General features: G+C 47.8%; 1 protein-coding gene and 1 long non-coding RNA gene across 9 annotated transcripts in view; one reads left to right on the top strand and one right to left on the bottom strand.

Annotated features, from left to right (window-relative positions):
• Positions 1–1569: 1569 nt before the first annotated feature.
• Positions 1570–13235, bottom strand: part of SLC5A11 (solute carrier family 5 member 11) — a 72097-nt gene continuing 60431 nt past the window's right edge. For all 8 annotated transcript variants that reach the window (XM_026455377.1, XM_026455380.1, XM_026455375.2 and 5 more), the window contains 6 exons: positions 6745–6852; positions 6334–6484; positions 5082–5250; positions 4119–4334; positions 2714–2885; positions 1570–1872 (listed from right to left, as the gene is read on the bottom strand). In XM_026455377.1, coding sequence (XP_026311162.1) covers positions 1667–1872; positions 2714–2885; positions 4119–4334; positions 5082–5250; positions 6334–6484; positions 6745–6852 — 1022 coding nt within the window. In that variant the 3' untranslated portion in view covers positions 1570–1666. The remainder of the gene's footprint in view (positions 1873–2713; positions 2886–4118; positions 4335–5081; positions 5251–6333; positions 6485–6744; positions 6853–13235) is intronic.
• The window catches only part of LOC113225038, a 15565-nt gene continuing 8499 nt past the window's right edge, over positions 6170–13235 (top strand). The window contains exons 1-2 of the long non-coding RNA XR_003309654.2: positions 6170–6429; positions 6755–6877. This is a non-coding gene — a long non-coding RNA (uncharacterized LOC113225038). The remainder of the gene's footprint in view (positions 6430–6754; positions 6878–13235) is intronic.

The following is a 13235-nucleotide window of genomic DNA, read 5'->3' as shown; positions in this document are numbered from 1 at the left end:
GGGGGCTGGGCCAATGCATTTGCCTGTGCACCAGGCCAGTCCCAGCTGTTGGCATCAAGTAGGAACCGGAAAGACATCACTGGAGGATTAAGTGGGTAAGCAGCTCCTCAGCCCCGGGGGGTCCTGTTTGTTTTCCTCTGGCCTGGAAATTGGGGTCCCCCGAGACTCCTCTGCTTTCCAACTCTGTCAGGCCAGGAAGAGGCTCTAGTCCACCCCACCACCCAACCTTATCCCAGGCCTGGATGGTTCATGGCCCTGGGCTACTCCAGAGATGGTCTCAGGGCTCACTCGGTTGGCTCTGCCTGCTGTTAGCTCTGCACGTGGCAAACACAGCCCTAATGGGTCATTCCATCAGACTCCATCAGGCCCAAAGCGGGAAAGCTGAGGAGGCTGGCTCTACCCAGAACAGGAGGCCACTGCCCTGCAGGTCAAAGCCTTACTGGCCTTTGGTGGGGAAGTTCATTGAGATGCCCATCCACCTGGCTGCTGCTTTTTAGGGAAGCATCTTCCTGGGGAATTAAGCAAAGAAACAGTCTAAGGCTGGGTGCGTGGCTCATGCCTGTAATCCCAGCACTTTGGGAGGCCAAGGCAAGAGGATTGCTTGAGCCCAGGAGTTTGAGACCAGCTCAGGCAACATAGGAGAGACCCGCCCCCCATGTCTCTGCAAATAAATTTTAAAAATTAGCCAGGCATGGTGGTGCATGTCTGTTGTCCCAGCTACTCAGGAGGCTGAGGTAGGAGGATCACATGAGCCCAGGAAGTCAAGACTGCAGTGAGCTGTCAGGGCGCCACTACACTCCAGCCTGGGTGACAGAGTGAGACCTTGTCTCAAAAACAAAACAGTCTAAGCCAGAACTTGAGAAGTGCACACAATTCCCTGATTTTCTTATAGCACAAGATTTCAAGAGTACCAACTCGGATCTATTTCCAAGAAATACCTAGGAGGAAGTATCACAGTGAGAAAACTCTTGGGGACCTTCACCCAAAGCCAGCCATAGTGGAAGGCAAGAGAGAGAATGCAGGTCCCATTCTTCGCACTGTGAAGATGAGCTGGGCAAGTTCGAATGCTAAAAGGTCCTGTGAGTCCCTTTGCTTCTTTATCCCTTTGAATTTGGGTATTGATGTTACACAGTGGATAAGAAGAATGAATAACTGTCTTTTGCGAAAGGAAGCTTTTACATGTCTCTCCTCTTTCCATCTTCTAACCTTCATTATTTTCAAGAAGAAAAGAGGCTGGGCGTGGTGGCTCATGCCTATAATCCTCGTACTTTGGGAGGCTGAGGTGGGGGGATCACTTGAGGCCAAGAGTTCAGGACCAGCCTGGGCAACATAGACCACATCTCTTTAAAAGAAAAAAATTAGGTAGGCATGGTGATGTGTACCTGCAGTCCTAGAAACTTGGGAGGCTGAGGAGGGAGGATCACTTGAGCCCAGGAGTTTGAGGTTGCAGTGAACTATGACCATGCCACTGCACTCCAGCCTGGGTGACAGAGTGAGACACTGTCTCAAAAAAAAAAAAGAAAAGAACTAAGTGTCATGTTGAAAATGGTCTATAAACACTTAGAAGCCTTGTGGTAAACAAACAAAAGCTTTATTATTTTTTCTTTCATTAAAAAAATGGAGCATTGAAGAGAAACAGCCTTTGAACCCCCGGGTTCACCCCACACTAAGCAAAGTAGCCCCAGATAAAGATGGCGCAGCTCACGCAGAAAATAAGGTTGACGTCCAGGAGGGTCTTCACCAAGGGGTTTTCTTCCAGGGAAACTATGACGGGTTCTGCTCTGGCCGGGAGCTCTTCCTTGCCCTTGTCCTGTACTCCGCAGAGCCACAGGATGGCCTTCACCACTTTGGACTGCTTCGGGGTCATGTCACCTAGAAAGAACCCAGCAAAGGAAGACCATAGAGGTGGTCTGTGTCTCCCAGACAGGCAAGACGGGGACACTCACCAGGTGTGTTCAAGTGCTGGGATTATAGGCATGAACCACCATTCCCAGCTGAAATCTCCCAATTTTTTTTTTTTTTTTTTTGAGACAGACAGTCTCACTCTGTCACCCAGGCTGGAGTGCAATGGTGTGATCTCGGCTCACTGCAACCTCCACCTCCCAGGTTCAAGCGATTCTCCTGCCTCAGCCTCTCAAGTAGCTGGGACTATAGGTACGTGCTACCATGTCTGGCTAATTTTTGTATTTCTAGTAGAGATGGGGTTTCACCATGTTGGCCGGGCTGATCTCAAACTCCTGACTTCAAGTGATCCACCCGCCTTGGCCTCCCAAAGTGCTGGGATTACAGGCTTGAACCACGGCACCCAGCCGAAATCTCTCAATTTTTAAATGTTAACTCACATTTTATTGAAACTGTAGGTGGGCCAAGCCAAAATATGTCTGCAAGCCGCCAGTTTAGAAGCACTGAGAGAAGGCACGTCGTGTTCCTGCCTGCCCATGTGTGGAGCATGAGGATGAAATGAACCGTGTCTTCATAGGCACTCAACAAGTGTTTGTTTACTCTTAGTGCCCGTAGGAAGCTTCTGTTGAAAGTTACTAAAAACTCCTTTCCCATGGCCAGAGCGTGGGGACGGATCAGACACTGGAGCCAGAGGATGCTAAAACTCAAGTGTGCCCGCTTTCCTGGCTTGTAATTTGATAGGAAAAAACAAAAAAAAAATCCCCTTAACACGTAATGCTTCTTGCTGTAACTGAGGAGAGAGGCTACTCACAGCTGTGGGTTTTAGACATGTTTTCTTGGACCATCTCGAACTGGACTCTGCTGCTGCTGCTGGCCTCTGGCATCCCATTCTGAGAGAGGGCAAGAGACAAGGGAGCTGCTGGTGGCGCTTGTTCCTTCTGGACCACAGGGTCATGACGAGTAAACCAGGTCAGGTGGCTGACCTAAGGAGCAGGAATGAATGATGAGATTTGTGGTGGAGGTGGGGCCGGGGTTTTCCATCCTTTTCTCACACTCCCCACCCAACCCCACACTCAGCCTTTGTCTGAATCTGCTCCCAGCCCCACCCTCCCACCCCATCCTCCAACAAGCGTCCCGTCCCTGCGCTCTTCAGCATCAGCGCACAATGCCCCCGCCTATTCCCACATCTTTCTCCGATAAACCCCATCCTCATGTTGCTGGGATGTAGTTATCCCTCACTCTAATCCTCAGAGCTTAACCCTCACCCTAGAGTACTGCAGGACCCCAGAATTGGTCATTTCAGCTCATCCATTTCTCTGGCCACAGGGATTGGATTCCGCAGAGCCACAGGATGGCCTTGACCACTTTGGACTGCTTCTGGGTTCACGGAAGAGCATGTGTCCTGAGCTGACTCCATCAATGGGAATCTAGAACTTCTCTAGAAATTCTGAGACAGAAATACTTATGCTTATTTTTACCTTTTTTCTTTTTAAGACAGGCTCTTATTCTGTCACCCAGGTGGGAGTTTAGTGGCATGGACATAGCTCACTGCAGCCTTAAACTCCTGGGCTGAAGCAGTCCTCCCACCTCAGCCTCCCTAGTAGCTGGGATTACAGGCATGAGCCATCACGCCCTGCTAATTTTTTTTCTTTTCTTTTTCTTTTTTTTTTTTTTTTTGTGAGACAGGGTCTTGCTCTGTTGCCCAGGCTGGAGTACAGTGGCATGGTCATAGTTCACTGCATCGTCAGACTCCTCGGCTCTGGCAGTCCTCCCACCTCAGCCTCTCTAGTAACTGAGATTACAGGCATGAGTCATCACACCCTGCTAATTTTTTCATTTTTTTAAGAGATGGACTCTCACTATGTAGCCCAGGCTGGTCTCGAACTCCTGGCCTCAAGTGATCCTCCCACCTCAGCTTCCTGAAGTGCTGGGATTACAGGAATGAGCCGCCACACCCCAGCCTTGTGTTTACTTAATGGCAGTAAAAGAGGATATCTCTCTAGAAGGTACTGGGCTCCATATGGGATGTAAGAATCAAAGTGCAGATGGATTCTGTTGACCTTTTCAAAGTCCTGAATAATCCTGCCCCTGAACCCCAACCCTGGACTTTTCAGCTTTTTGGACAATCAGTCTCCTTCGCTTAAGTCAGTGTGGGTCAGTTTTCTGTTACTTCCAACAAAAAGTCTCAACGGATCTAGCCATCAGCCCAAACGTACCATCTCCTCGGAGGGCGGCTCTGTGAACCAGCTTACGGTGGAGACAGTGATGAGGGTGACCGTGGACAGGATCATGGAGAAGTAGAGGTAGTGGATGCTCTTCACCAGGACCGGGCGCTCATCTGGCTGGTCGCACCGAGGCTCCACGTAAATAAAGTCCAGGACCAGCCTAACCAAGCCCAGGAGCAGGCCCGAGATCAGGCCCCAGAAGGCACCCTGCAACGTCAGAGCAAGATCGTCTTAGAGACGCCAAGGGCTCTGGCCTCCAGGAACCTCAAGAAGCCACCTCCAGGGCTTGTCTTTCTTGTGGTGGTCACTGCATGCATGGGTCAGCAATTTTGAAAGGTTCTGCAATACTTAACCATTTATCTTTTTAATAATGAATCGACTACTAATAGATTACTAACACCCTCTTAATTTAGCTTCCCTGTTCAATAACAAAAAATGCATCAAGATACTTTTGATGAGAACCTCTCACTGCTTTTTTTTTTTTTTCTGAGAGACAGAGTCTCACTCTTTCGCCCGGGCTGCAGTGCAGTGGTACAGTCTCAGCTCACTGCAACCTCTGCCTCCCAAGTTCCAGTGATTCTCCTGCCTCAGCATCTGAGTAGCTGGGATTACAGGCACCCACCACCACACCGGGCTCATTTTTGTATTTTGTGTAGAGGTGGGGTTTCACCATGTTGGCCAGGCTGGTCTCGAACTCCCAACCTCAAGTGATCCACCCACCTCAGCCTCCCAAATACTGGGATTATGGGTGTGAGCCATCGCAGCAGCCCTCTCATTGCTTTTTTGCAAAGGTCAGATAAACACCCTCTCTGTATCTTCCACCATGAAACTCACCCTCCCTCTCAACACCCAAGTCCAGCCTGTATCTCCCTTCAGTACCCTCCCCTCCCATCCTGTCCCAGTCCTCAAGGGGCAGCACTTGGTTCTGGCCTAGTGGGAGCAGTCCAGAGCTACCTTTTCATTGGTCCTCTTCCAGAAACATCCCATGATGAAGACCACCGCCACGGGCGGCTGCAGGTAGGAGCTGATGGACTGGATATAGATGAAGAGCTGACCACCCTGGCTGGCCTGGATCACAGGGATCCATAGGATGGAGACCAGGACCAGCAGCAGGACAAACACCCTGGTGCCAGCAGCGAGAGGCACAAATTAGCATCATCTTCCCTGAACATTTACTCCTCTTTCTTTCTCTCTCTCTATTTTTTTTTTTTTATTGAGGCGGAGTCTCGCTCTGTCGCCCGGACTGGAGTGCAGTGGCCGGATCTCAGCTCACGGCAAGCTCCGCCTCCCGGGTTTTTACGCCATTCTCCTGCCTCAGCCTCCCGAGTAGCTGAGACTACAGGCGCCCGCCACCTCACCCAGCTAGTTTTTTTTTATATTTTTAGTAGAGACGGGGTTTCACCGTGTTAGCCAGGATGGTCTCGATCTCCTGACCTCGTGATCCGCCCGTCTCGGCCTCCCAAAGTGCCGGGATTACAGGCTTGAGCCACCGCGCCCGGCCTCTCTTTTTTTTTAATAGGGTCTTGTTCTGTTGCCAAGGCTGGGGTGCAGTGGTGAGAGCATAGCTCACTGCAGCCTCCAACTCCTGGGCTCAAGTGATCCTCCTGCCTCAGCCTCCCAAGTAACTGGGATTACAGACACATGCCAACACTCCCAGCTTATTTTATTTTATTATTTTGAGACAGAGTCTCTGTCACCCAGGCTAGAGTGCAGTGTGCCATCTTGGCTCACTGCAACCTCCGCCTCCTGGGTTCAAACGATTCTCCTGCCTCAGCCTCCTGAGTAGCTGGGATTACAGGCACACGCCACCACAGCTAATTTGTGTATTTTTAGTAGAGATGGGGTTTCACCATGTTGGCCAGCCTGGTCTTGAACACCTGACCTCAAGTGATCCACCGGCCTGGCCTCCCAAAGTGCTGTGATTTACAGGTGTGAGCCACCTCGCCCCGCTGGCTTATAATTATTTGCTTATTCTCTTCCTTCTCTAGCTCCATGAAGGCAAGAACTGAGCCCTTTCATGGCTATGTGCCCTGTGCCTAGTACAGAGTAGGTGCTCGTTGAGCATCTCCTCAATGAACCAATGTTTTGCACATGGAGTCCTAACGCTCTTCAGCCTGGATAAGTTGCCAGCTGGACCTGGACTTTGCCTGTGGGTGGGCTCAGCTCTCTCTTCCCCCTGCCCCAGCCCCACCCAGTAGGGACTTACCTGCCTACAATCATGAGCTCCTTCTCAGATGCCCGAGGCCGGAGGTGATTCCAGAGGTCCATGGTGAAGATGGTGCTGGCACTGTTAAAGATGGAGGTGAGGGAGGACATGAGAGCCGCCACCATCACAGCCATCATCAGCCCACGGAGCCCTGGGGGCGGAAGGGAGGTCATGGGCCTCGGCCCTTTTCTGCCAAAGCAGCCGATCCCAGTGGGTTCAACTGGAGGAGGCAGAACCTCAGGGAGGACGGCGGGGCAGAGCTTCCTGCAGGACTTAGCCTTTCATGGGGAGCCTAGAGCCTGTTCCTCCCTCCAGCCCTCCCTTCTTGGCCCTGCCTTGGATCAGAGCCCATCCAGTGATCTCCTTTCTGGGTGCTCCAGGGGACTTGATTCAGGGGTGAAGGGACTTTACCTGTGGGCAGGAGTTCTAGCACGAGTTTGGGATACGCGATGTCAGAACAGCCTGAGGGGTTGCTGCAGATCTTCCGGCAGATCTCTGGATCTGCACAAGCCACTTGATCTACGGAGGAAACACAGGCCCAGAGGTGAGCAGTCAGGCCCGCAGAGCCCCAGGCCCAGGCAACATGGGGCCGGACACAGGCTTATCATATGGAAGTTTATAGCTCAATGAGATAAAAGAGAGTCTAGACTTTATAAGCTGTCACCTTTCTACAGAAAGCTGTAACGCTTTCTGAGATGAGTTGCCCTGTTTGTAAAACTAGGATAATAACATGACTTTATAGGAAGTGCTGGAAAAGCTTCAGCTATTGTTATCATAACCCAGTTGAAGCTGGGACACCTAGTGGCTAGTGGCCAGTCTTAACAATAATGTCTTTTTTTTTTTTTTTTTTTTTTTTTTGAGACAGAGCCTCTTGCTATGTCGCCCAAGCTGGAGTGCAGTGGCACGATCTCAGCTCACTGCAACCTCCACTTGCCAGGTTCAAGTGATTCTCCTGCCTCAGCCTCCTGAGAAGCTAGGATTACAGGCACCCACCACCACGCCCGGCTACTTTTTGTATTTTCAGTAGAGATGGGTTTTTGCCATGTTGGCCAGGCTGGTCTCGAACTCCTGACCTCAAGTGATCTGCCCATGATCATTAACTCACTGTTCAGTAACAGCTGCTCACCTGTCCTGGGCAAATGAATCATTTCCTATATGGAGTAGATTCTCTTGTCAGAATGCTTTACACCCTCTGATGCCTGAAATAAGATGTCTCCAGCCCAGTTAAATCCAAACATAGCACAAAACCTTCTTCTTCCACAAACCCAACATTAACTGAAGGTTTACTATGACTCAGGAGCTTCAGTAAGCTTTGTACATATACCTCATTTAATTTTTACAACTCTAGGGGAAGATACTGTTATTACTCCTATTTCAAAGACAGACAGACTGAGGCCCAGAGGTTAGTTTCTCCAGATTATATCGCTAGTAAGTATTATGACCAGGAGGCAAACCCTTAGTTTATTTCAAAGCTCAGATAGAGAAGATTGGCTTTGTAAATACTGCATTTCTAAACTCTGTGTGTGTGGGTGGGTGGGTGGGTGGGTGGGTGTGGGTGCGTGCGTGTGTTTTTGAGACAGGGTCACCTCTGTCACCCAGGCTGGAGTTCAGTGGTGCGATCTTGGCTCACTGCAACCCCAGCCTCCCGGGCTCCAGCCTCCCGAGTAGCTGGAATTACAGGCAGGCACCATCACACCCAGCTAATTTCTTTTTCTTTTTTAAAATTAATTAATTTTTATTTTTATTTTTATTTTTGTTTTTATTTTTTCTTGAGATGAAATCTCATTGTTACCCAGACTGGAGTGCAGTCACACAGTCTCGGCTCACTGCAACTTCCACCTCTGGGTTCAAGCGATTCTCCTGCCTCAGCCTCCCAGCCTGTAGCTGGTATTACAGGCGTGCCACCACACCCAGGTTTAGTTTAGTTTTGTTTTGTTTTGTATTTTTAGTAGAGATGGGGTTTCATCATGTTGCCCAGGCTGGCCTCGACCTCCTGGCCTCAAGCGTTCCTCCCGCCTTGGCTTCCCAAAGTGCTGGGATTGTGTTTTGAGGGTTGTTTTGCTTCTCTCTTAATTTCCATGTAGTTTCTTTAAAAATATGTGCCATTTCTCATGGATGAAGCTGGAAACCATCATTCCCAGCAAACTAACACAGGAACAGAAAACCAAACACCACATGTTCTCACTCATAAGTGTGAGTTAAACAGTGAGAACACGTGGACACAGGGAGGGGAACATCACACACTGGGGTCTTTCTGGGGGTTGGGAGGAAGAGGAGGGAGAGCATTAGGACAAATACCTAATGCATGTGGGGCTTAAAACCTAGATGACGGGTTGATGGTGCAGCAAACCACCATGGCACGTGTATACCTATGTAACAAACCTGCACGTTCTGCACATGTATCCCAGAACTTAAAGTTTAATGAAAAAATAAAAAATAAAAATATGTGCCATTTCTCAGATGGGTTTAGCGGAAGAGGGTTTTTTTCCAGGCTCACAAGAACTCAGGATCAGAAAATACTTTTATGCAGCTGTGGACTCAGTTGAAGGTTTAGGAGGGAGCGGGTGGAGTCGTGGTGGAGACAGAAGTGCAAATAGGGAGGCCGAGTGCTTTGTCCTGAAACTGGCACTTTAGACCTGGGGTTCTCAACCTTCTAGTGGACTTGCTAAAAAAACAGGTGGCTGGCACAGACATATGAAACAATGGTTAACATCACTAATCATCAAGGAAATGCAAATCAAAACCTCATGAGATATCATCTCACCCTAGTTAGAACGGGGATCATCAAAAAGACAAAACATAATAAATGCTGGTGAAGATGTGAAGAAGGGGGGGAACCCTTATACATTGTTGGTGGAGATGTAAATTACTACAGCTAGTATGGAAAACTGTATGGAGGTTCCTCAAAAAACTAAGAACTACCATATGATCCAGCAGTTTTACTACTGGGCATATATCCTGATATGGTTTGGCTCTGTGTCCCCACCCAAACCTCATCTCGAATTGTGATCTCCACATGTCAAGGGAGGGAACTGTAATCCCCACATGTCGAGGGAGGGAGGTTATTGGATCATGGGGGCGGTTCCCCCATGTGTACTCATGATAGTGAGTTCTCAGGAGATCTCATGGTTTTATAAACATCTGTGATTTTCTGACTTTGGACTTCTCTCTCCTGCCGCCATGTGAAGAAGGTCCTTGCTTCCCCTTTGCCTTCCACCGTGACTGTAAGTTTCCTGAGGCCTCTCCAACCATAAGCAACTGTCAATCAATCAAACCTCTTTCCTTTTTAAATTACCCAGTGTCAGGTAATATCTTTATAGCAGTGGGGAAATGGACTAATACATATCCAAAGCAATTGGAATCAGTATAGCAAATGGATACCTGCATCCCATTTATTGCAACGCTATTCACAATAGCCAACCTATGGAATCAACCTAAGTGTCTGTCAGCAGATGAATGAGTAAAGAAAATGTGGTACATATACACAGTGGACTACTATTTAGCCATAAAAAGAAATGAAATTCTTTTTCATGTTCATTCATGGCAACATGGATAAACTTGGAGAATATTATGTTAAGTGAAATAAGCCAGGCACAGAAAGATAAATACTGCATACTCTCGCTCCTATGTGGAAGCTTAAAAAGTTGAGTTCATGGAAGTAGACAGTAGGATAGTGGTTTCTAGAGGCTGGGAAGGGTAGTGGGGAGGAGGGTAGCCAAAGGTTGGTTAATGGATAGAAAAGTACAGCTAGAAAAGAGGAATAATGTTTAGTGTTCTATAGCACTATAGGGTGACTATAATTCACAATGATTTATTGTACATTTTCAAATAGTTGAGAGTGGATTTTGATTGCCCCCAACACAAGGAAATGATAAATATTTGAGGTGATAGATAAGCTAATTACACTGATGTGGTCATTACACCTTGTATAATGTATCAGGATATCACACTGTACCTTATAAGTATGTACAATTTGTATTAAAATAATTAGTTAAAAACATTAAAAGTTAAAAATAATGAGAAAAAAATAAAAATAAACAGACGTCCCTCCAGGGATTCTGATTCAGAAGGTTTTGAATGGGGACTGAAAGTTGGCGCTTCTAACAAGTTCTCAGGAGCCACTGCTGAACTGGGGACCACACTTTGAAAAGCACTGGTCTGGGCCTCCAGAGAAGGGAGGGGGACTTCAGATACACCATGCCCACCTCACTCTAACTTGCCTTACTCTCTAAAATTTGTTTTGCACCTCTTGCTTGTACCATATGATAGAGTATTTCAATATATAGTTTATGTTATTTTTCCATGAGTACGAGACTCATCTCCTACATTACAAAGTCGTAGGTTCATGGAACATGGTGTTGTGTCTCATTTAATAATGACTGTTGGCTGGATGTGGTGGCTCACGCCTGTAATTCCAACACTTTGGGAGGCGGAGTTGGGTGGATCACCTGAGGTCAAGAGTTTGAGACCAGCCTGATCAACATGGAGAAACCCTATCTCTACTAAAAATATGAAATTAACCAGGAGTGTGGCGCATGCCTGTAATCCCAGCTACTCAGGAGGCTGAGGCAGGAGAATCGCTTGAACCCAGGAGGCGGAGGTTGCAGTGAGTGAGTGGAGATCGTGCCATTGCACTCCAGCCTGGGCAACATGAGCAAAACTCTGTCTCAAAAAAAGAAATTGATTGGCTGATTGGCTGTTAAGACAGATGGTCAAGGTCTTGTTATTGATCTTCCATATTTCAATCCAGGTCTTCAGACATAATTTGCATGAGTAAGAGTCAAGTTTTGGAGTCAGCTACATCTGGGTTCAAATCCAGGCTCATCTGGCACTAGCTCAGTAACTCCCAGAAAGGCACTTAGCTTAGGAGTGATCCTGGATTCCTTTTTTTTCCCCCTTAACCCTTACATCCAATCCGTTATTAATCTGACTGGCTCTATGGTGTACTTTCAAACCATTGCATGGGTCAACTGTTGCCTCCTCAGAAAGGACTTCCTGGGAAACCCTGTCAGAAGTAGCTCTGGTCTGACATTCTTTTTGATATCTCCTTGTGCATCCTCCTCCTGGAATTTAGCACAGTCAAAAATTATTTATTTTTTTACTCTTTTTTGAGACACAGTCTCACTTTTTCACCCAGTCTGGAATGCAGTGGCTTGAACACAGCTCACTGCAGCCTCAACCTCCCAGGCTCAAGTGATTCTCCCACTTCAGCCTCCTGAGTAGCTGGGACTACTGTGTGTGTGTGTGTGTGTGTGTGTGTGTGTGTGTGTGTGTGTTCTAGAGATGGGGTCTTGCCATGTTACCCAGGCTGGTCTCAAACTTCTGGGCTCAAGCAATCTTCCTGCCATGGCCTCCCAAAGAGCTGGGATTACAGGTGTGAGCCACTGCACCTGGTCTTATTTATTTACTTATTTCTGTCTTTGTCCTCCACCACTAGGATGTAAGTCCCTCTACAGCAAGGATCCTGTAGTCTTGTTCACTTATGGGCCCCCAGAGTCTTCTAGAATAACACTTGGAAGATAATTGGCCTCAAAATATTTGTTGAATTCATGGAAGAATAAATAAATGAGTGAATGAATGATTTTTTTTGAAACAAGGTCTCACTTTGTCACCCAGGCTGGAGTGCAGTGATCATGGCTGCAGCCTTGACCTCCCCAGCTCAAGCGATCCTCCCACCTCAGCCTCCCAAGTTGCTGGGACTATAAGCACATGCCACCATGCCTGGCTAATTTCTGTCTTTTTTGTAGATATGGGGTTTCATCACGTTGCCCAGGCTGGTCTCAAACTGCTGAGCTCAAGCGATCTGCCTGTCGTGGCCTCCCAAAGTTCTGGGATTATAGGTGTGAGCCATCACACCTGGCCAAATGAATTAATTCCTCTAAGCTTCAATTTCCTCATCTGTAAGATGAAAAGAATAATAGTACCTACCATATAAAGTTGTTTTGAGGAAGAAATGAGGTAATACATGTATAAAATAATAATAGTAAACACTTGGATAGAGGTTACTGTGTACCTCTATACCAGGAACTGCTTTAAGCCTTGTAAAATATTATCCCCATTATACAAGTGAGGAAACAGAAGCAAAGAGACATTAAATGCCTTATGCAAGGCCAAACACCTCATAAGCAGCAGAGCAAATTCAGGCCTGGGTCTTCCAGATCAGAATCCATATTCATAGCCACACTACACTCTGAAACTCTTTTCATAAAGACTGGCCCTTAGCAAGTGCACAATGAATGTGGGTTGTTTGAAGCCATATTCTTTTCTTTTCTTTTTAGACATAGGGTCTTGCTATGTTGTCCAGGCTAGAATGCAATGGTGTAATAATAGCTTACTGCAGCCTCAACCTCCTGGGCTCAAGCAATTCTCCTGCCTCAGTTTCCCAAGTAGCTGAAACCACAGGTGGGCCCCACCACACTTGGCTAATTTTTAAAAATTGTTTTTGGTAGAGAGGGGGTCTGGTATTGTTACCCAGGATGGTCTTGAACTCCTGGCCTCAAGAGATCCTCCTGCCTCAGCCTGCCAAAGTGCTGGGATTACAGGCGTGAGCCACTGCGCCTGGCCTGAAGCCGTTTCTGTGTTTCTATGTCAAGACTTGCTGGCCGGGCGCAGTGGCTCAAGCCTGTAATCCCAGCACTTTGGGAGGCCGAGACGGGCGGATCACGAGGTCAGGAGATCGAGACCATCCTGGCTAATACGGTGAAACCCCATCTCTAATAGAAAATACAAAAAACTAGCCGGGCGACGAGGCGGGCGCCTGTAGTCCCAGCTACTCGGGAGGCTGAGACAGGAGAATGGCGTGAACCCGGGAGGCGGAGCTTGCAGTGAGCTGAGATCCGGCCACTGCACTCCAGCCTGGGCGGCAGAGCAAGACTCCGTCTCAAAAAAAAAAAAAAAAAAAA

The sequence above is a fragment of the Piliocolobus tephrosceles genome, chromosome 17 (genome assembly GCF_002776525.5).
Source record: "Piliocolobus tephrosceles isolate RC106 chromosome 17, ASM277652v3, whole genome shotgun sequence".
Taxonomy (NCBI): Eukaryota; Metazoa; Chordata; class Mammalia; order Primates; family Cercopithecidae; genus Piliocolobus; species Piliocolobus tephrosceles.
Note: the sequence above shows the minus strand (reverse complement) of the source record. Positions and strands in the feature narration are given on the sequence as shown.